General features: G+C 36.9%; 1 protein-coding gene across 6 annotated transcripts in view; it reads left to right on the top strand.

The window, feature by feature from the left end:
* DMD (dystrophin) overlaps nt 1-24,890 on the top strand; it is a 2,089,750-nt gene that overhangs the window by 1,866,595 nt on the left and 198,265 nt on the right. For all 6 annotated transcript variants that reach the window (XM_079122792.1, XM_079122788.1, XM_079122791.1 and 3 more), the window contains one exon: nt 18,807-18,867. In XM_079122792.1, coding sequence (XP_078978918.1) covers nt 18,807-18,867 — 61 coding nt within the window. The remainder of the gene's footprint in view (nt 1-18,806; nt 18,868-24,890) is intronic.

Consider the following 24,890-nt stretch of genomic DNA (forward strand, 5'->3'; position numbering starts at 1 on the left):
TGAAACACAAATTGTATCACAGAGATGGCCTCATGTTGAGGCAAGGGGGCTGGGCTTGTGTTCCCTTATGGCCATGGGTCATTGGCTGTAAATTTCCAGAGAATAAGAGAAAGCATGGCAGTCCTCATTTGGCCAAGGCAGGTTCTCTAGAAAAAGGGTAATAGGCCCTTACTAGCCAACACACAACACCTAGGGATGGGTGAACCTACCTGGTAAAGGGGCACGAGTGGGACACCAGTAGTATTAACCTCTTCCAGACTTTATGAATCTACTATGATATGCTATGCTTGCTCACTCTGGCTCTGGAGCTAAGTGGTGGCATTTACCTTGATTGCTAACTACCACTCATTTATCACATAGCTGTATGGAAATTAGTCTGGCAGCATGGCAGACATGAAGTAAATGCCTATTTCATTCTTATTTCATCTTCTTCATTGTGACAGATTCCCCTGGGCTTCATGAGGACCTACAGCAGGGAGACTAGCACCACAGTTCTGAATCAGTTTCATGACATGGGCACTATTTTAGTGGAATGCTGGCTCTGAAAGGTATATTTTTACGCTCCCCAGAAAATGAAGGCGTTTGTGAGTTTGGCCTAGGGTAGCATTTTGTCATCTGTCCCAGAATACAAAGCTTTGCACAACAGAAATGTGGAATCACATCCCTGTGGGCAAAAATCATTACTTTCATTTTTCCATTTGGATGTTTTCCATTTTCAAAACACAACCAGTTTAGGATTACAAAATACTTTTTTGGTAGGAACTTTGAGGTGAGGACAAAAGGCATTTGTTCTTTTGTAGACTTATATAAACTCTTCCTTGTTTAAAAACTATTCTCCTGGATTTTTAAATAGACTCAGATATCAACAATGAAAATCATCCTAATTTCAATCCACTATAGGTATTGCTATGCTATGTGCTGTATCTGCTCACAACTGTAAGGAACAGGAATAGGTTTAGGTGATGAGGAGTATTTTCAAGATACAAAAGAAACATAAAGAAGGACAAGAACAATGGTCACCGTTACAGATGTTTGCTTCTCTCTACGTATGCATTTGTTGCTATAGAGTTCAGCTATCACAGGATCATGACTTTTATTCACACATTACCTTCTATTTATAGTTTCTACTTCCTTGTGATTTCTGTTTTCTTCCTTTGTTCTGTGACTTTTTTTTTCACTTCCCCAGTTCTCTTCCATCCATGTTTATTTCTGTGTATTATAGTCAAACTCTCCAAGAAAGAACATCTGATTGGTTCAGTTACTTACTAAGGCTACCACATAAGATACAAGCCAGACAGTGAACCAGGTTTTCTTGATCTAGGCTCTCTTGACATTTTGGGTCAGATAATTCCTCGTTGTTGGGAGCCATTCTGTGCATTATCCCTGGCAATATCCCTAGCCATGCCAGTAGCAACCCCACTCCCAGTTTTGGCAGCCAAAAATATCTGTAGATATTGTCCAGTGTCCCCTGGAGGATGAAATTATCCCTGTTTGAGAACCATTCTTATATATGAACCCCAGAGAATTTACAACCATAGAAATGGGGATCATGTGGAGCACTAAGTAGAGTGATCTGTGCCTGAAGAATAATTTGAGACTACTTTTCTGCACTCCCAAATCCCCTTTCAGGGGAGGGAAGTATTCCCAATAGACAGACTTAAGATCACACTCCCTCATGGGCAGCTTTTGATTGATAAAAAGAGTATAAAAACTTGGCCATTTGGGCCCAACTTAGAAAAAGTCTAACTCAAGAGCTACCATGGAATTGAATAAAATTGTTGCTGGGTTATTTCCATGCATGACTTCTCCCTTTTCCCATCCTTGCTTCCTTCCTGCACAGTTGTCATTCCCAATGGACAGCTCACTAAATACCTTGATCTCTAAATTTTATCTTAGAGTCAGCTCCCTGGGGGAACCCAGTCTGTGAGGGAGCAGTATGACCAACAGGCATTTCAAAGCATATAAAAAAAAAAGAGACATCATAATAGGACCCTGCTAGTCACTGGGCAATTTGATTTACTCTTGTTTCCATAATGAGGTTGATGATTTTGTCCAATATAAGTAGTGGTGATCATTATTTAAGGTGTCTGTCCTCATGATCTCCATTAATTGGTAAGGACTTTGGGGACAACATAAAATTACATCAGCCTCTTGCCTTGCACCTTCAACTTAGCAGCATACATACCAATGACAGACAAGAGTAGGAATGTGGGATACTTCAATAAAATAGATCATAAGAGGAAGTTGGTCCGAGTGTGAGCAGCATAAATGTAAAGGGTATGCACTGTTTTTTAAAAATATCTTACTTCTGACACCTTGTTTACAGATGAAGGATATGCCCTGATTGAATGAATAATGGAGTACTTTAAAGATAATTCCTGGGACTGGGGCTATGGCTGTGGTTCAGTGGCAGAGTGCTTGCCTGGCACTTGTGAGACCCTGGGTTCAAACCTCAGCACCACATAAAAACAAATAAATTTTTAAAAAGGTATTATGTCCATCTATAACTAAAAAATTATTTTTAAAAAGATAATTCCTACTCTAATACAATAGGAAAGAACTTACTTTAGTGCCTACTCTAATATCCTAAAAAATTAATGAACTTCACTTTCCTTTCAGCCAGCTACAATTGATTTGTCACTCAACAAATGTCTATTGAGTGACCAAAAAAGTCAAAGTCTGTTCTAGAAACTGGGGAAGCAGCAATAAATAAAACAAAGTTTCTCTTTCATGGAGCTTATCTTACATTTTAGAAAAAAAAAATGGACAAGTGAGTCATGATAATTTTTTTTCATTTTTTAATTGGTGCATTATAGTTGTACATAATGGTGGGATTCATTGTTACATATTGGTACATGCACACATTATAACAGTATAATTTGACCAATGTCATTCCCCACAATTTTCCCCTACCTCTCCTTCTCCCTCCCCCTCCCTGATCCTTTTCCTCTACCCCTACTGATCTCCTTTTGATTTTCATGAGAACTCCCCTACCCCAACCTTTCTTTTCCTTTTTCTTCTCTAACTTTCACATAGGAGAGAAAACATGAACCTTGACTTTCTGAGATTGGCTTATTTCACTTAACATAACATTCTCAAGTTCCATCCATTTTCTTGCAAATGACATCATTTCATTCTTCTTTATGGCTCAATGAAACTCCTTTGTGTATATATATACCACTTTTTCTTTATCCATTCATCCATTGATGGACACCTAAGCTGGTTCCATAGTTTGGCTGTTGTGAATTGTGCTGCTATAAACATGGGTATGCATGTATCACTATATTATGCTGATTTTGGTTCTTTTCTATAAATATTGAGGAGTGGTATATCTGGGCCATATGGTGGTTCCATTCCTAGTCTTTGGAGGAACATCCATACTGATTTCCATAGTGATTGTACTAATTTACAATCCCACCAACAATGGAACAGTATTTCCTTTTCTCTACATCCTCTCCAGAATTTATCATTGTTTGCATTCTTGATGGCTGTCATTCTAACTGGAGTGAGATGAAATCTCAGTGTATTTTTAATTTACAGTTCCACAATTGCTCACAATGTAGAACATTCTTTCATTTATTTGTTGGCTATTTGTATTTCTTCTTTTGAGAAATGTCTGTTTATGTCATTTACCCATTTATTAATTGGGTTATTTTGTTTTCTTGGTGTTAAGTAATTTGAGTTTGATAAAGATTAAAGCAGGTAGGCAGTGGAGCACTGTAATCCCAGGGGCTCAGGAGGCTGAGGCAGGAGGATCTTGAATTCAAAACCAGCCTTAGTAAGTTATCAAGGCACTAAGCAACTCAGTGAGGCCCTGTCTCTAAATAAAATACAAAATAGGGCTGGGGATATAGCTCAGGGGTTGAGTGCCCCTGAGTTAAAAAAAAATTAAAACAATGTAAGTGGCTAGAAGGATGGGGAAGGGAGCTTTTTAAATGGAGTGGGCAGGAGCAATGACATTTGAGTAAAGAAGTGGGAAATGAACCAGGTAGATATTGGGGGTAAAGTGACCCAGGTAGAGGAAAGAGTAAAGGCAAAGGCCCCAAGATGTGAGCATGCTTAGAGGGTTCAGCAATAGAAAGGAAGCTGGTATGACTAAAGCCAGGAAGCAGGATAGTGAATAACAGGAAGTCAGTGAGTGACCAAGAGCCAGATTAGGAAAAGCCTTATTGCTTATGATGAAAGGTGAAGGAAAGTCTTAGGATTCTGAGTTCAGAAGAGGCATGTACCTGTAGCATTCTTATTTGCTGTGCCTACATCATTCATTCATTTGTTTATATTTTTATTAACAAACACTAGGCACTTGGACTACAAAAATGAAAGAGGCACAGTTCTGGTCTTGCAACACTGAAATTCTAAACATAATAGGTATTCCTATGAAAGAAACTTGTGTAGTTGAGGTACATTGTGGGTGCTACAGGAGTAGAATGGAAATAAGAACTAATTGTACAATGAAGGAAATAAGATGCTCTATCTAGACTAGTATTAATGTGCATTGTCCCTGAGGCTACATGCAAATCTGAAATGGAGAGTATTCCATCTGATAGAAATCTAGCAAAGAACGCTTCTAATTGCTTGGTCCTTGATTTCAATTAGCAAGAGTCACAAGATGCATTCAGTAATGAGAAATCAGGCTCTCCCTTCTACTTAGTCATTCTGATATGATGAATATACCCTTTTCCAATTTTATGAGTAGTCTCCTTATAGCCCTTTTGTTCAGAAAAGGGATTTCTTATGTATGTATAATGAATATAAATATAGGTTTTAGAGAGTACTAATGTTTTAATGAGATAGAAATAGGCAGACAAGAGAGAATAATTGAAGAATTAGTCAACATGGGGGCAATTTGATATGGAAAGAGAAAATCTGAGCAGAAAATGTCTGGGAAAAAAACGTAAGAGGAATAGACTGAGCTCATTTCTGGTGTGAATTAAGGACAGAGGTATTTACACTCAAAAGGCAAAAAGTAAAAGACTTTGTCTTAGTCTGTTTTCCATTACTATAACAGAATACCCAAGGCTAGATACTTTACAAAGAAAAGAGATTTATTTAGCTCACAGTTTTGAAGACTAAAAATCCAAGATCAGGCAGCCCCATTGGTTCAGTCTCTGGTGGGGTCTTCTTTGCTACATCACATAGTAAATGGCATTACAATGGCAAGAACATGTGCTAGTAGGATCACATGGCAAATCAGGAAGCCAGACAAGGAGGAGTTAGGCTTGGTCTTTCATAACAAGTCACTCTCTTAGAAACTAACTGGGTTCTCACAAGAGCTATCTCAATCTTTTTAGAAGGCAGTGCCCCCATTGACCTAACCACCTCCCACTAGGCCTCACCTCTTAAAGGTTCCACTACCTCAGTGTTGCCACACTGAGGACCAAGCCTCTGACATACAAATCCTCATGGAATAAACTAATCCAAACCATAGCAAAATTCCTGTTGTAGAGCTTGACCGAGGCTAGCTATCAAAAGAAAAAAATGAATTCAAAAACCTTGATCTAGTAAGTCTGGAGTAGATGTATGTATAATGAATATATAAGGTGGCTAGGTCATAAAGATGTTAGGGGAAGAGAAAAACTTTTGAACTGAATCTTCAGTGATTCCTGGAGCCTAACGCAGAAACTCCAAAGAACCTTGCTATTTTAGGGCAAAATAAAGAGCAGCAGGGCTTGTATCTTAAACAAGACAGTGCATAACTACAGGTCAGAATTTTCTTATGACAAAGATCATCTATGCTAGTTTAACTAGAAAAGAAGTTAATCAGTTGGGTAATATGGAATTTAATTTAAAAATCAAAATTGAAATTAAAATGTCCTTTCATTTCTTTCTAAAAATACTTAGCTATTTGTTTTGAAATCCTAAGAAATACTAATGTAAAATGATAAAAGACAGTTGGTTTTCATATTTGACAGCAGCATCAGAATGCCAAAAGGAAGATTTGCCTTCTTTCATGTTTTAGTACTCTAAGAACTGCATAAAAAAATTTGTCTGAAGAATTCTAAAATGGCTAGCAATGGAAGAAAAGGGATTATTTTCTTGAGTTGTTTCCTGGATCTGTGCTTTGGTGGTTAACTCTAGAATCATAGGGAGTCCACCTCATTTTCCTGGTTACCCTGGGATTCCTCACATTGACAGTAAGTTAATGGGAAAATATCCTGATAACTCACTGCATGAATGATAATGATAAGGGTAGGAGTAAGAATAAATAAAAGATATTGAGCACTTTGTGTTCCTCACAGTGAGGAAGCATTTTACATGAATTAACCTGTTCAATGGGGACAGCAACGTTGTGAAATGAGGTCTATTATGCCTCCATTTCACAGAAGAGAAAACTGAGATGGGGACAATTTAACAACATATTCAAGTTTACATGTGTAACCATTATGCACTATCATCTTTAAAAGAAGAGTTTCCAGAAACCAGATGGTGGCAATCCACAAGTCTTAACCACATAGATTAAAGGATAATCCCCTTTGTCTTCGGTCAATGGTAGAGGAAGTAGCTAAACCAATGTGAGACAAGATTGGGATTAGTTTCTCTTCTTTAATTGCTTGATCTTCTTTTTTCTCCCTGTCTGTTTTCTTTCTCTTCATCTCTTTGTCACCTGTGTTCACATTAATGCTGAAAATAAGTCACCCCCCCCAAAAAATTAGATGGCTTACATCCAAAAGTTATATGAGAATACAAAACTTCTATTCTTGTGCTTATAGGTCTAGATAAAGCTTGACTTGGAAAGCTCCACTTCATGCTGCAGGTTGGTTGGTTTGCCTCCAGGCTTAGTTCAGTTTAGATTATCTCAAAATATGTTGGGTTTTGAGACCCACCCACACTGAAGGATCAGAAGCCACCTGGGGCACTTTCTCAGGACAGATCACCAGAGCACAAGAGGATATCATATCTGCTAAAGCAAGTCACATGGGCAATCCCAAGGTCAAGGGGTTGAGAAGTACATTCTTCTCATCATGAAGCTATGGCTAAGATGTACATGTTTCATTCTTTCATAGCAGGACCAAAATTCAATCTCTCCCCCCTCTTATTGCCTTAATTGCTGTCATATCCTTAGCTCTTTCTCACTCTTCTCATCTTGCTTTCTAAATGGATGTATATCTCATCTATAGTCATTTGGTTTTTAATATCTGAGTTGCTCCCTACTGTCTCAGGTTTCCAATTTTACTTTCCTTGAAATTTCCCTGGTGCCTAATACAATACCCTTCACACAGAGAGCATTCAGCAAATGGTGTTGACTGCCTGCCTTCTTTTAAAAACACATCTGGAGAGACACTAAAGGCACCTGGGATATTGCACAGACTTGTTAGTAATCTGACTTAACCCAGATGGTCCAAAGACTGTAACCACCATTACCTGAAGGAAAGTTCTCTGATAATGAAGTCAGCCAATTCTGTTCAAGTTTATTCAGAAATTCCATGAGCATAAGTTAGTCATAGCTTCATTTATGTGAACATCCATCCCCCTGTATCTGACCTTATGAGGCCTGATTTCTTTCTTACCCTTCTAATAATCACAATGAGGATCTTGAAGTTTTTCTATAAGTCAATTTGAAGGAGACTTTCTTTCATGAGTAACACCACTCAATATTGGTTATGTTTAGAACTTGCAGTCTAATATTGGTTGTTAGACGACAGTAGTGCTGGATATGATACAGAGCTATCTCCGCAACTCAGTCACCTTGCCAAGTAGTTTAGTATGAACTCTTGACTTCCTAGATCAAATGTAAGCCTGATACTCTAAATGACTTGGCAGTCTCTTGACAAATCCCATGGTGTGAGATTCCATTCACCAGGTGCAGTGGTCTCAAAACTCAGTGTTATCTGTCTGAAAGCTCATATAATATTTACAGGTTGTTATTCGTGAGGAATTTTAGTTAGCCATAAAGATTTTCACAGCTATGGCAGACATTAGAGGTCTCATTCATCACTCTTGTGACCTTCCCCTCTGGAATGTAGCCCATCTGTCTCTGCTGTTGAAATCTTTATGGAAAATCTGCCCATCTTTGAAAGTTTAGTAAGTGATCTTAAAGTTTTCATCGAATCTTTACTTTCAGTATATGACATAGACATATAAAGTACTATTCTTATTTTAATTTAATGTTTTGAAAAGTGTTAAATTTAACTTGGCCTTTCAGATAAATGACAGGAAACCTACTCTTGCTATAGAAACTATATACATTACATCAAAAGAAAAGAGAAATCATAGAGAAAGCAATAGCAATGGGAAAAATAACAGATGCATTTATGCATATACATTCAGGCTCAATAACTACATGAAAATTTAAAAAGAGTATTATAATCTTGATTATGGCTTTATAAAAGTGGAAATAAGTTGTTATTATAATTTAATAGTATAAAGAATACCCTTTACAAATGTAGTAAAGACTTGAACTGCATGGGAGATCAGAGATTTGAAGAGCAAGGGAGGGGGATGAATAATCCTTAGATGTTGCCCCTTGCCACCTACATTTTCCTCTTTTTTTTTTTTTTTTTTTTTGTGGTGCTGGGGATTGAACCCAGGGTCTTATGTATATGAGGCAAGCACCCTACCAACTGACCTATATCCCCCCCTACATTTTCCTCTTTTCAAACACAACTTCTCAAATGCTTTGTCAGGACCTAGATCTGCAACTTCCAGACATCACCGCTATTGTGCAATTGCCCTGTTGAGGTCATTAGTGCCCAGTGGGATCTAAAATGCCTTCCTCTTCTACACTCACAGTTCTTTGGAGTCATAGTTACTCATACCTCACCAAATAGCCTGTGTGCTTCTTCTTACCTTATTTTACTTTCTCTATTGTTTTTATCTTTTACTCTGTTCTATTACTACCACTATTTGGAGTCATCTCCTGGAGTACATTTCCCTTTTTCTTTTTCCAGTGTTGGACAAAGTACCCATCCTTTTATTTTCATTTTTTGTAGCTTTATTGAGGTATAATTTCTATACCAAAAAGCTATGAAATTTAATTAATTTGAACATATGCATAAACCTGTGATGCTGTCACCACAGTCAAGATAAAGCATATCCATTGCCTCCCAATATTTTGTCTGTCCCTTTGCTTTTGATGTGCATGGGTGTGGTAAGAACACTTAACGTGAGATTGACCTTCTTAAGATTTTTAAGTGCATTGCACCATGTTATTAACTATAAACACTATATTATGTTTTAGAGCAGATCTCTATAACTCAGTCATCTCACACAACTGGAATTTTGCACCCTCTGAACAACAACCCCCCTTACACCACCCCCCATATGCCCTGGAAACCACCATTCCATTTTCTGTTTCTCTAAGGTTGAATATTTTTAGATACCTCTTGTAAGTGAAATCATGCAGTATTTGTCCTTCTGTGACTGACTGTTTTCACTTATCATGTCTTCAAGGTCCATCCATAGTATCACAAATGATAGGATTTCTTTCTTTTTAAAATATTCCTGGGCTGGGGAGATAGCTCAGCTGGTAGAGTGCTTGCCTCGCAAGCACAAGGCCCTGAGTTCGATCCCCAGTACCGCAAAAAAAAAAAAATATTCCATTGTGTGAAAATGTGTTATATAAAGACAATTCTCTTTTTGCATTCCCTTTCTTAAAGAATCCAACTATTCTCATAGCTTCATCTATCGTTCTAGTGCTTATGATCTTGTCCTCTCACTTGAGTTTTGGTGAAAAGACCCACCTTCCAAATTTTAAGGTAACTATGTCATTTATTTTAAATTCACCTCCCAGCTTATTTTTCTGCCAATAAAAAACCCCCCAGTGGGTACCAAATTCACTCAAGAACTACCTCTCAACTCTGCTCTCCTGCCTCTAATCCATGTGTATGTGCCTCTAGAATCCCCTTCTTATCTTTTTTTTCAGTACTGAGGATTGAACCCAGGGCTCCTTAACCACGGAACCACATCCCCAGCCCTTTTTTAAAAAACATTTTAAGGGCTGGGGATATGGCTCAGTTGGTAGAGTGCCTGCCTCACAAGCACAAGGCCCTGGGTTCAATCCCCAGCACCGAAAAAAAAAAAAAAAAAAAAAAATTTATTTAGAGACAGTGTCTCACTGAGTTGCTTAGGGCCTTGTCAAGTTGCTGAGGCTGGCTTTGAACTCATGATCCTCCTGCCTCAGCCTTCCAAATCGCTGGGATTACAGACATGCGCCACCATGCCCAGCTCCTTCCTTATCTTTTTATCATAGTAATTCTTTAATTATAAAATAGTTTATGGCTTTCTTTTCCCACTCTTTCACATATAAACTAATCTGTTTATCATTCATACTGATGAAGGACCTTGTGGGCAGATGCCATTGGTCTAAGAAGTAGAGATGTAGAAAAAAGAACCATAAATCCAGCCAGTTAAATAGCATTCAAAGGCATTTGTCTCTGTCATTCTTTATACTTTATGTGGCATGCTAATAGTAGTGAGGAGTGGATTCAAGAGCTGAAGACAAACACTGCCCAATTGAAACAGGGAGGTTGAGTCTATAATTATCATCTTTCAGACAATATCTCATAGTTATATGATTTATTTGTATAGTGATTAACATTTTACAAAGCAATTTCATATTGATTTTAGCATTTTATCCTGACAGCATTTCAGTGAGGAGGATATTATTTCCATTTTGCATAAAAGGAAAATAGGATTCATGGAGAAAAAAAAGACTTGGTTAGGATCATGAAGTAATGATGGAGTCAGGATTCAAACCAAGTTCTTCTACAGCTATGTTCTGTACATTCCACTTGATCTCAAGATACTGGGTTGGGCTTTGAAATGGAAAGCCAACGTGCTCAATGATTTTTTAAATTCAAGGAGTTTATAATCTATTAGGAGAAGAGGGGGTGTGAGAGGCATGTTCTCAAATAACCCACCATATCAAGCAGTATATCTAATGTTCCTTGAGAACCATACCAACAAAATACCATTTACCTGCAGAAAATGGATTTCCCTTTGTGACATGGATCAATAAAGAAAGACTTTTGCTGGTAGTAGTGTAATTTATATAAAAGGCCTTTAAAATGTTCATAGACGTTAATCAAATAAATATACTTCTAGGAATTTTGCTTAAGAAAATTAACAAAAATGTCTGCAAAGATTTATCTGCAAAGATTTATCTACAAAGATGTTCATCGTGGCCTTCTTTTTATTTTATTTTTCCCCTGTGGTACTGGGAATTGAACCCAGAGGCACTCTACCACTGAGCCCTTTTATTTCTTATTTTGAGACAGGGTCTCTCTATAAGTTGCTAAGGCTGGCCTTGAACTGTGATCCTCTTCCCCAGCCTCCTGAGTTGCTGAGATTACAAGCAAGTGGCCTTATGTATAACAGTGAAAAACTGGAAACAACCTAAATGTTCCTAAAGAGGACATATCTCCAAGAAATCATGGACTATGCATTAATAGCCATTAAAAATCTGTTGTAAACCAGCAAGCCTACTCTCAATCATTCACCTTAGAAAAATGAAAATTTATGCTTACACAAAAACCTGTACATGAATGTAAACAGCTCTATTTATGATTGCCAAATAGTGGAAGCAACCTAAATGTAATCCATTAGTTCAATGACTAACTAAGCTTTCGTACATCCATATAATGGAATACTACTTAAAAATTAAAAGGAATAAATTGTTGATACACACAGTAATACGGATGAACCTCACATGCATTGTGCTAAGTGAAAGGGACAGATCCATTCAGCAAGAGATTTCATCACAGTACTCAGAACAGTGAGCAATTGAAAACTTATACATTGTTTACTTCAGAGATTTTCTGTTTAATATTTTTGAACCACAGTTGACCATGAGTAACTAAAATGCAAAAAGCAACATAAAACTGTGTATAAGAGGGAGCTACTGTCCTAAAGAAGAGGAGATGTGGAATAATACAAGCAACTGTCTATGTTACTGAGTATGGGGTTTCAAAAGCATGGACAAGAAGCATTGGAGTCATGTAAGGAGGGACTGGGGAAAATAAATGAGGTGACATTAAGACGTTAAGAGCTTTGGATGCCAAGGGAAAATATTTAAAATGAGTTTATATACAGAGATATTTTGGAAGGTTTTTGAGTCAGGGAAAAAAACATGTGCCCTGAATAGTACTTAGGAGAAATTAACCTATTAGTGGTATACTAAGAAATTAATCTATTAGTGGTGACAATAAGTCTCATCTTTGCTTCTTAGCTGAGAAGTTAGGGAGAACTGTAGAAGATATGAGGAGGCTACTGCCACAGTTGGAGCACAAGGAAATGTCTGTACTTTACCCCTCCATATCTACTCTCCACGTTTTCCTATGTTGCTGTGGGCCTTGGGAAGTTGACCTGTGTGGGCTGCTTGAAGAGCACCCCTAATCCTCTTGACTTCAGGTTGGCTTCAGTGGAACCCCTTGATAGGAGATGGTGGGATGATGGAGAATGAGGCTGTAATGCTTACTCCCCAATTCCCCCTCTGCCTGCGTCTCCTAACCAGTGATCCTGTCGTATTTATCTTCTTTACCCAATACACATACAAAAAGTCTCCCTGTTGTTGATATCATCCCTTGCAATTCCCCTACACTCTGCACACACCTCTGTGAGCAGAACTTTTATTAAATTCTGCTCAGCCAATTTGAATGCGCCAGGACCCTGACTGATACAGTTGCATTATAATTATATGTTCCTCTAAATCCAATCCTGGTTTGTTATTATTGTTTTTGTTTTGTTTTGTTTTGTTTTGTTTTGTTTTGTACCAGAGATAGAATCCAGGGGTGCTTAACCCTGAACCACATCCCCAGTTCCAGTCATTTTTAATTTTTATTTTGAGACAGGGTCTTATTAAATTCTCAGGGTCTCACCAAGTTACTGAGACTGGCCTCAAACTGACAATTCTCCTGTCTCGGCCTTCTGAGCCACTGGGGTTATGGGCATGGACCACTGTGCCTAGTCCCAATGCTATTTAAATAATAAAATCCTTTAAGACATGGAACATGTTAGTACCTCTTTCCCCACCACACTTTACCCCACCTCACCCTTGCCTGCAACTATCTAGTATGGGGCTTAGCACATGTATATTCAGTAAATACCAGTTGGTTGATTTTAATGCTGGAATAGTAGGTGTGCTCATTTCAAAATATCCTCAGAGACTAAAATTATATACAAAGTATTAGGAACTGTGCCTTTCTTATTTACTGCAATAGCCCCAGCACTTTGTCTAGGGCCTAGCACGTAGGAGGCATTCTGTAAAAATATGTTGTGTAATGAGTGAAATGATGTTAGATATTGTTTTGTTTCTTAGGAATTGGAGCTCCATTTTCATCTTTATCAGGTGAAAATAAGTCTCAGCTTCTTTGAGATTAGCTTCTCTGAACTGATCAGATGATTTATTTTGGACATTTAGGACAGGACTGATGGTGGAGATTACAGATCATAGGGAGGCAGATTTTGACCAGAATAAAAGAAAGCTGTTTCTAATCATCACAAAAGCTTTAGGAAATTCAAAAGAGCTCCTTCAAAATGTGGTGACAATGAAGTTGTTCAAGCAGCTCCTGAAGAATCATTTGGTGGAAATGATGTAGAGGGTAAATTTAGAAATCAAATATAGCATAGAGAACTTGATCTCGATGGTGTTACAGTCCCTTTTAAGATTTATTTATTTTCTCAATTTTTGGCAAATACTTATTGAGTACTTGTTATATGCCACACATGATAAAGTTCAAGAACTTGACAGACCATTTTGTAATCCTGGATGGCACTCTTGACTAGCTGTACAACCTGAACATTTCAGAACCCCCATTTCTTCACTTGTAATGATGGACTAATGTAACTTCATAATATGTTTGCGATCATTACATTAAGTAGCATACAGTGCAAGGCATGTAGTAGACATGCAATAAGTTTGTTTTCTCCTTCCTGAATCATCTGATTTTATTTTTAATAATAAACCAAAATTAGGCTCTATTATGTACTGACTTAGGATCTTAAGACATGCTACTTCATGTGATCTTACTGAGTTCATCATCTACAAAATGAAAATAATATCTAACTCACATGTCCTTGTGCATATCAAATGAGCTAGTTCAGGTTATATTTCAGGCACATATGAAGTTTTCAATAACTCCTTGTTCCTCTCCATGCCCAACTTCCTCTAGACCAAGCTTTCTCAATGAGGATATTTTCCCCAAGGGGGCAAAAATTGGTTCCTGGGAATGAAAAAATATCTTACTCTTTTTTATACATAAAGCACATATACATACAACATGTAAACAGATATACAGTTTATCTGTGATATTAAAATTTCATGGAGAGTAAAGCCATAAGAAAACATATCTTAAAAATTCCTGGAAGTGGGGGTGGGGAGGTAGTTGGCAAAAGGGTTAAGAAGCATTGCTCATTGCATCAGTATAGAATGAGTTCGTTAAACCATAAGTGAAATTTGCATACATCCAGGGAGTCAGATACCAATGGCTGATAGCTAATTACTTTCTCTTAACCCCAGAGTTGAGTTTTTCTATTTTATCTCCAGCAAAAACTGTATTATTTATTTTCCTTGTCCTTTTCCCACTTTTCTTGACCCAACTATGTTATCAAGTTCCAAGTCCACCAAATACAAGAAAAGTAGAAAGATTAATGAATGCATTTGGGTTGGAATTCCAGAGAGTGCTCTTTTGGCATGGTTTAAATAACATTAGCATTCTTTTTAATTTTCTGGTTAGGCCTCTGTGTTGATTAAAATATGGCTTAACACTGGGGTGCATCACTTGGCACATTCTGTTCATCATGCATTAAAAAAAATGGTTGAAATCAGAACTTCCTCTTGATAGCATGGCCTGTATTTGTGATTTTCAAAACCACCTTGGACACAATATTGAATCCTGTCACCTCAAGGAATGAAAACATTTGAAGGTAGAATTGCTACCCTTTCTTGCTCTTAATAACATACTGTATCTGTAACACAAGGGGAAATTCAGAGGTTGATTTTGGAATAAATAAATTCATGTGTAGCTTACTATTTAAATTCAGTAGGCAATACCCCATGGTTCTGGTGCTGTATGATAATGAATGATTTTTACACTTGAGAATCTGAATCACAAAGCCGCACTGGAATTACACGTAGTGGTTGTAGAAACATCTGTATAAGAAAATACCGAAGGATAGCCTAGTGTCATATAAAAACTATTTGCCAATAAATCTGCTTTTGATGGGCTACTAAAAATGTACACATCAGGCATAAAAGATGTGTGTGCCTATTACGTAGGCTAGCTTTGTGAAGGATGGCAAGCTTCCACTGGTTCAGTAAGATAAGAAACAGCTGTTGTTGGCATAGGCATTACTGCAAGAAATGAAATGATAATTCTGGGGCACACTTATAAGAGTTACCACATATCTGATCAACTTTTGAATAGATGCAAGACCACAATCATCTGGTAGCCCCAAATGAAATTGCTGACAATCCTTTAACAATCTCTCAGGAAGGAGCACTGAATCCAATCCCATAGAACCATCATCCTACAGAGTGTTATTTCTAAAGCAAGTAGTTCAGTCCAATGTCTGTGCATGTGGTGGTGATGGGGCAGGAAATGAATGGGGGAGGCTATTGTTATTTTTCTCTTTTTTATTGTATCAAGGACATTTTTGAGTATAAAATTTCAGGTTTTAAATGATGACTGCAAAGCAGTTGCTTGGGTGAATTTATAAAGTGTCAGTCAAAAGGGAAAAGAATTTTTTTGCATTACTGGGGATTGAGCCCAGGTGTACTCTATTATGGAGCTCCATCACTGTCTCTGCCTCCCTTTATTGTTTCTGGAGACCCTGTCTCCAGAAATTGCCTAGGCTAGGCTTGAACTTGTTATCCTCCTGCCTCAGGTTCCCAAGGAGCTGAAATTACAGGCATGTGCCACTGTGCCTGGGAGAAAATAAAAACATCTTTTAGGGAATAAAAATGTACTGAATCCCACCATTGGATCTATTTGATAACTACCCATAAAGACAAAGGACATTTCCTTTATTTTAAGAAGAAAAGATTAACAATTAAGAATTACAATTGGAAAAGCTCAAAAGTTCTTATTGATTTGGAAATTATAATTTTTAAGAAATATCTTTTGAAATCATTTCAACCATTCAGTTCAAGCATATTCCAATAATTCCTCTGACTCATAATTGGGATTTTTCCACTTTTAATGTTTAACAATGAGAAGTCAACTATAGATACTCTGTGTAGTCCTCGTCATTAGCTCAGCTGGGCACCATGGATTCCCTTCTATCTCTTGCTCATTATCTATTTGAATGTTGTTTCTTTCAATCTGAAAGCTTCTTAGGCCACACAGCCCACAGACCTTTCCAGCCTGCTTCTCTCTCAGAGGCCCTGAAGAACAGTGCAGGAAATCAAACTGAGTCTTCTGCTACTATAGGACATACCTGGTGTCCTATGAATCAGAAAGAATTTCTGGACCATTTAGAATGGTAAAGCATTGGGAAAAGATAATGAGAAAAATTGTGTGGCCTCAGTCCACAGACACCTTTAAGGAAAGAATAGCCATTCTTTTCTCAGTTTAGACATTCATAAGCTGGCCATTCACAGCCAGTGAGGATTGGACCAAATGTGCTCTGGAGTTCTCATCTTCCTGTTATGATGCTATGGTCTTAAAAAGAGTTATATTGAGCAGCCAGGAGCTATGATTTCTGGCCATTCACATTGCTTCCTGCCAGAGAGGTTTTTAGAATTCTATAACATCAGACTCTGACCAAGTGGGTTAAAGAATCCAACCCAAGTTCTTAAATCAGGGCTTATTTACTCTGTGAAATAATCAGGACAGAAGAGCTATATCCTAAAGAAGAAAAAGGGCAAGAGGAGAGTGGGCAGAGAATGAGAAAGGCAGGCATGGAGGAGAGAAGAAAGGAATACACAAAGAAGGAAAGAGAAATTGAAGGTGATGGACTACTTCAAAGCAACAGCTAAATATCTTTTTCCTCCATATTAAGAATTTCTATCTGCCAAAATGAAAAAAGCATAATTAGCAGCTAAACACATATCCATTCCTATATCATTTAAATGACATATCTCCAAGGTACAAAGCAGCATGTCTGCTTAAAGGTTGGGTGATTCGAGCCCTCTGTTACTATACATAAAACAAAGAAGCCAGAATTTCATTACCCTTAAATTGTCTGGCAGTAGGTAAAGTTAACTTTTATTAGAAGCTGTTCTTTCATATTATACAGTGTAGTCAAGGATATATTAGCTTTGACGTTTTCTTACATCTCAATACGCTGTGGAATGAATTTACTGTGAGAATAATTTAGAATGGAGCTTTTCATAGGTGGAAATAATGGTCAGCATCAGTTGTGCTTCAAGTTATTATTGGGATGAAACGTCAGAAAAGAAATATACATACACATCAAATTGCTATATGTCAATAAGAATGCTTCTGATATTTTTATTTCTGATGATAGTCTATATTTCTTAAAACTCCCATCTCTTAAAATTGATTCAGGAGAAAGGGTTTATTGTTGAGGAAATGTTACAGTGCCCCCTAAACATGATTATTTTATCATAAAAAGAAAAAAATGAGATCAAACAGTATATGAAAGATATTTTTAGAAGTTCAGCTTTAGTAAAGAAACCACTGCAACTTGAATATTTTAAAAAAGATAATAAAGGCAGCTGGGCATGGTGGCATACTCCTGTAATCCCAGCAACTCAGGAGGTTGAAGCAGGAGGATCACCAGTTCAAGGTCAGCCTCAGCAATTTAGTAAGACCCTACCTCAAAATAAAAAATAAAAAAGGACTAGAGATGTGGCTCAGTGGTTAATTGCCCCTGGATTCAATCTCTGGTACCAAAAATAAACAAATAAATAAAGGCAAACCAGATACAGTGGTACACAGCTGTAATCCCAGCTAATCAGGAGGCTAAGGCAGGAGGATTGCAAGTTCCAAGCCAGCCTGGAAGATTCAGTGAAATACCACTTAAAAAATTTTTATGAATAAATAAAAAACAGTTTAAAGATGATTGATTTGACTAATACACAATAAAGTCATTAAAAATAAATTCAAATTATGTGTAATATATATGCTTATATATGCTTTATGTATATTTATATATTTGCATGTATCACAATGTGTATATTTTTATATATTTTTATATTTCATTTATATATGTTATATATTTATATATTTACATATTTTATTTACACATATATAGAAATGAAAACATGTACACCATAGAAAATATGTGGAAACTTTTATTACTCTCTGATATCAGGTGCCATTCTATCAGTTTTGGTAATCTCATCCAAGAAAATCACACTAATCGGCTGATATTTTGAGGCACCAATTAAACATACAATTGGTAAATGAATTTGAATTCTTCTTAAGCCAAATAGAAAAATAAGCATACCAGAATGATGAGTAGTATTTTAGCTTCAATAATTTAGAATGTAAATATATCACAAAGGGACGTTTCAACCAGTAAACTAATAAAACCCAGTCAATCAAATAGTAAAAGATATTGAGAAGCAACACCAGGAAGTATTACAAGAAAAATACCCAGTGGGGATGTGTAAGAGAAAACTCTCTCTCTACTCATTCAGTTTCTTATCTGTTCTATAGGGTTAGCAGTGGAAAACCCCCATCCCTTTGTATTTATCTTTTTGCCTGAATGAGTTCAATTTCACTTAGATTAGGAGAGAAATTTCAGAACAGCAGGTTAATCCATCCTGTCTTCATGGGCAACTGAGCAAACAGACCAATATCAGTGTAAAATTGTAATTCTGGAGATTAATGTTGTCTTTTCTATTTTTGGTGAATTTGACCTCCTTGACATTTTTTTTTTTTTCTCTTTTCCTTTTTCAGCTTCTGTCCAGGGTCCCTGGGAGAGAGCCATCTCACCAAACAAAGTGCCCTACTATATTAAGTAAGTCGAAAGGATCATATTCTTAAGGGAGCATTTATTGTGGCTAATCTGTGTATTCACAAGTGAATTCATTTTTAAAATAATTAGCCTTGCCTACGATACCTATTTCTTTCCTTAGAAAACTTGGAGAGTAAACTCATGCTAAAATAGTACCGTAAATTTACTGATGCAATCAAAAACCACTTTTAAGAAAGATTCATTTAATGCAACATATATGGTGTGGTTTTTTTGGGAAGGGGTGCATAATTTTCACAATAGAACAAAAAGCTCCTGATATTGTATTGATGTGGAAGTGAATACTTCATAGAAAACCATTCACCTGTTTAGTGATTTTTTTCTCATGCCATCTTCAGACAGATATACACTTCTGCAGTTGTATATACACAAACTGTTTAAGGTAGAAGAATCCTTCATGTATCCCAAAGGCAGAGAGTAACAATCCTGGATTTGTAGAGCTGAGGTGTTCATTCTTGATATGTGGCACTCAGTATTTGTTACCTAGTAACAACATCAGAGTGGTACTGTGCTGGGATCATTTGTGTCAGTCAAAGGAATAGTCAAAGGAAGGATGTGTGAAATATGAATTATGATGCATTAGGTTGACATGGATGAGAGAGAGGAGAAAGGATATTGAGTTATGATGATACCTTAACAGTCTCTCATCAATCGTGCAGTGGAATCTAACTTAAAGTTAACTTTGAATTGGCTCCCCCAACAACAATTAGAATTAATTGAGTTCATGAAACACTTTTCAATACCAACTGAGGTCTTTGAACTTGCTTCTGCGAAGAGTCTGCAAATATTAAATGTGTTCTCATTTTTTCAGCCTGCCATCTTTTATCAAGTGTGTTTTTATTCTTCTACTGCCCATCAATTCTTCATAATTCAGTTCTAAAGCAATAACAGCAGTCCTAGATCTTCATTACTACAGTTTTCAAGAAATTTGATTTCATGCTTCTATTTTGTTAACTCAGAAGAATGGGGGGTGAAGGGACTCTTTTGGCTTTTCAAGGAGAGACATATCCTTTAGGAAATGGTTTACCCTTTGTCTTATTAAATTTTTTCAGATGAGATATCTCTTAACTTTAAAAATTCTCCTTTAATATGCCTTGATCCTCCTTTTCAATTTTCCTATTTTGCTTTAATTTTATTACTTGGGTTATATCTAATTTATTTCATGACTCCAAATTACTTTTTTTTTTTTTTTTTTTTTTTTTTTTTTTTACTGTATTAGGCATTGAACTCAGGGGGCTCTACCACTGAGCTACATCCCCAGTATCTTTTATTTTTTTTATTTTGAGTCAGGTTCTTACTAAATCACCAAAGTGCTCCACCATGCCCTGCTACATGACATATTTTAATCATATTTTATTAAATAATATATTAATTTAGACATGCACTGTATTGCTTTATGTTCACGTGTGTGTGTGTGTGTATGTGTGTATGTGTGTGTGGGGGGGGGGTTTGGTTGGGGGTTATGGCACTAGGGATTGAATCCAGGGACTAGTGCATGTTAGGCAAGTGCTCTACTACTGAGCTACATCCCCAGTCTTTATTTTCTTTAGAGGCAGGGTCTCCCTAAGTTGCCCAGGCTGGCCTCATACTTGAGATCCTCCTGTCTCAGCCTTCACAGTAGCTAGGATTATGGTCATGGGCCACCACACCCAGCTATCTAATTCCTTTATAAACTGAAATGAAGACTATTTTTTCCTTTTGTGACTGAGGTTTTAAGTCCACTTGAGAATCAGAGACACCTTAAAGCAGAGATTCCTATCTCCACCCGCATTCCCAGTTTCACTGTCCTTTCCTGAATATTTATCTTCTCCTCCCTCCTGTTACATCTAATACAATAGATCCCAGTACGTTGCTGTGGGAAAGTGAAGATTAATTCAGTCCAAAAATTAAATATTAGCCAGGCACTGTGGTGCACGCCTGTAATCCCAGCAGCTCAGGAGGCTAAGGCAGGAGGATCAAGAGTTCAAAGTCAGCCACTGCAACTTAGTGAGGCCTTAAGCAACTCAGTGAGACCCTGTGTCTAAATAAAATACAAAAGAGTGCTGGGGATGTGACGCAGTGGTAAAGCCCCCCTGGGTTCAATCCCTGGTACAAAAAAAAAATTAAAAATGAGACAAGTTGTAAAAAAGCTGTAATCCCCCCTTTTCCAGTAAATTAGTCACTTGCCCTCATTAGAATTAGCAGCTACGTGCCCTATTTGTCCAGTGCTCCTTCATGTACTTGAGGATCTTGGTGTTGGTATTATTGGTTAAGGGCATAAATCTGTGAATAAGAAAACTCAAATTCTAGTCCTAGCTCTGATGTTATTTGACTCTGTTGTATTGGGCAAGTCATTAAGCTGCATAAACTGCTTTCTTATTTATAAAATAAGGAGTTTGTATGATATCTAAGGTCTTTTCAATGGACTTGTCCAAACTTTTGTTCAAGAATTTTATCATCCTATTTTAAAATTCATTATTAGAATTGCTAACATAAGCTCTTATTTAAATATATTTATGTATAATATATATGGGAATTTTTTTCTATTGCTTAGCTTCAGATACATCTTCTCAACACACTCTGACTTCTCCAAGTACTTCATTCAAGAGCTCAAATCATGCTGTATAATTTAGGACTATTATTCCTCCTGGCTCAATAGTAAGAAACATAAAACAATAGACAGGAAAATTAATAGAGAGGGGTGTATGGCGACCTTAGCCTCTAAGGTGATCAGTTCCATGGAATTTACATAATTTCTGAAAGATCTCTCTGATACTTTATGGAGAACAATTCTCTCCACAATTATAATCTATTTGAAATTAGAGATTATATTTCTCAAATTTAACTCTAAAATTAAGCTATAATATAGGGAGAACACATGTTCATAAAATGTGCATTGTTAATAAGCAGATTACTAATGTCATTTGTGTTATATTATTAACTATTACTGTTGTCTAAAATATTCTATTTAAAGCACATTATTGTGATGAGTAAGACCCAGTGGACTTCATGCACTGGTAAATGCCACTCATAATCTGAGATGCCTTATTGGTCCAAAACTAACAATGAAAATAAATTTATAGTAACATTGCCTCAACCAGTCCCTGATTTTCTTCTTTCTTATCTTGTTTGTCTTGACTTCCATTCAAGAGTTTATATCACAAACTCTCAGCTGCAAAGCCAGGTGTCCTCTCTGGCTATTTTTTTAATGCTTTTCCTTTTCCTTTTCAACACTGGGCTAAACTGATCATCTAAATAACAGGAGGTTTCCATACCAATAGCACGGATCCTCGTTGGCTGTTGAGTTGTGCATTCATCCTTGAGATCTGAAGTCATTAACAACGTCTTTTACTCTAGATTGCAAATCAAGCAGTGTTTATGCCCACATCCTGACACCAGCTTTTCATATGATGCTATGAACCTTGATTTTGATACTTCAAACTACATGTTTGTCTAGTTTATTAGTCCAGAGCATATATCATTGTTACAGTTTTCATATTCCCTCTCCCTTGGGGCTCTCTTATTTCTGCCAGCATCTCTTTCAGGTTATTTGATTACAGCTTTCATTGCCACTGAAAAAATAATCACCAACAATGTTCAACCTGTTACAACTGCCTTTTCTACTCTCTGCCATTTTGTAGTTTTTTGGCCTACTGTCAAACTCATGAAAATTTCAATATAATAGCCTTTAACCAGCTGCTGCATTCTGTTAGGATTTCTTTCACCTTTTTATGTTACATACTCCCATATGGGTAAACCAAACAGAGCCGAGAGCCAGGACTCTCTTGCTTTCTTAATGAGTTAGAAAATTAATCTTCTATGTTCTGGACTGTCCAAAGCATTGAGGAATCCCAAACCTACATGTAGAATGTTCCAACATAGATGTCATAATAAGAGAATAAGAAATAAAGAAATATAACATTGGGTCAGACCAATAGGGTAAGCAGAACCAGCCCAAAATTCTGTCTCATGTAAAGGTACCAGTAGTTGTTTTGTCAGTTAACCTAGTAAGCCTCATTTTTAAAATTAAGATCCATCATGATCATTTCTTTCCTGTTTTGTTTTGTTTTTGTCCTGGGGATTGAACCGGGGGTGCAGTACCACTGAACCACCTCACCTGCCTTGTTTTTATTTTTTTTATTTTGAGACAGGGTCTTGCTAAGTTGTTGAGGCTGGTCTTGAACTTGTGATCCTCCTTCCTCAGCCTCCCAAGTCACTTGTATTACAGGTATGAGGTACCATACCGGACTCATGACCATTTCTTAATGGTGCATTATAAATCAATTGGTGGTGAGTTTATCCAATGGTGTCTTAAACTTTTGCCAATTTTTTACCTGACCTTGTCTTAGAACTAAGTTCCATAGATGCATTGACATCTGTATAAATCAAGGCATGTTTTAATTTCTCTTGAATTTACATCCTTTAACCTCAAGGAATGGCCCCAATTAAGTGAACTGGAATTCAATGAATACATTTCTATTTACCCAGAGTTGACTTTAACCTCACATCCCCCCACTAATGCTTTTCATTTTCATCTTCCTGGTCTGAGAAATTCTAATCCTTTTTAGTCTGTCCTTGAATGAAAGATAAGCTTTCCCCTTGATCATCTTAGTTGCTTCTCCCTGGATCTTTTCCAGCACTGTAATATCTTTCTTGGGATATCGTAACTAAAAAGACCCAAATATTGGTTATTAAATTTGTTAGCATTGTCTCTAGTCTCCACTCACTCGTGAAGAAAATAAATGCTATTCACTGTCTCCCATTGGTGCAGAAATGAAGAAACCAATTGAGGTCATAACCTGTTCTACATATATTAGTTCTAGTGTTGATTTTCTGCTACTTTTCAGTAATACCAGATGAATTGTTTGACCTTATATTTCTGCCAGCTGTCCCTTAGGAAGGATTTGATTTTTAGACAAGCTGGTTCTTTCCCTCCTTCAAAGAAGCTGTGGTTGCTAAATATTGGGAAGAATTTACTAATGAAACTCAGTAGTAAACCTGCTGACTCAATCAGTAATAATACATTTCATCCAGTTCCTTTCTAAATATTTCTGAAGCACTTCACAAAAGAGTGAAAAATGGGGTTCAGGGGAAACTAACTGTTCAGCTCTTTTTTACATGCAATGCTCAAAAAAACAGCATGTCAGAGGCTGGGGAGATAGCTCAGTTGGTAGAGTGCTTGCCTTGTAAGCACAAGGCCCTGGGTTCAATCCCCAGCACCAAAAAAAAAAAAAAAAAAAAAAAAAACAGCATGTCTGTCTCTTCCTGCTGGTTATTCTGTATGTTGTATATACATTATTGTACATGACCTTGATGTACCCTTCTCTCTCTGCTCTCAATCCCAGGCATGTTTCTATATCAATTTATATTATCTGAGGTTTGGGGGGAGTTTTTTGTTTGTTTGTTTTGGTCCGGTTTTGGTACCAGGGATTGAACTCAGGGGCACTTAACCACTGGTTCTTAGAACCCGTGTTCCCTAACTTCAGTAGCATCTGAGCCTTGACGCCACCTCCCCTTCATGCCATATTGCTTCTAGGTAGTTTTTTTTTCTGATTTTAAATCCCTCCCATGTTTAAAGCATATCTTATTTTCATTCTTGTTGCAGCTCGTCTTTATGCCAGGAGTTGCTCTAATTCAAGTTTGGGTTTATTTGTTCCTTTGAATTTATTGATTGTTATTTCAGAACCAGTAGTTATATATGGAGGAAGTAATGGTTAGTTATGTCTTAGCTTTAACAGCAATCGACATGCTCAATATCTCTGTGTCATGTGGTTTTCAGTGGCTATGTCTTCTGAAAATGAGATGGACTTTTGTTATAAAGAACACTGGATTGTGGTCTCTGACTTGGAAAACATTTCCCCCTTTCTCACTATTTGGCTATTCTGAGAATTATACTGGTATCCTGACATTTAGTTTGAAAATTGGTTCAGTTTTGGCATAGGTTTTCATAGAATGTGAACACATCAAGTAACATATAATTTTGTGCCATTTCTGGTAAGATCTTTTTCATTTGTATTTTCCTTCAAAAT

This window comes from Sciurus vulgaris, assembly GCF_902686455.1.
Source record: "Sciurus vulgaris genome assembly, chromosome: X".
Lineage (NCBI taxonomy): Eukaryota > Metazoa > Chordata > Mammalia > Rodentia > Sciuridae > Sciurus > Sciurus vulgaris.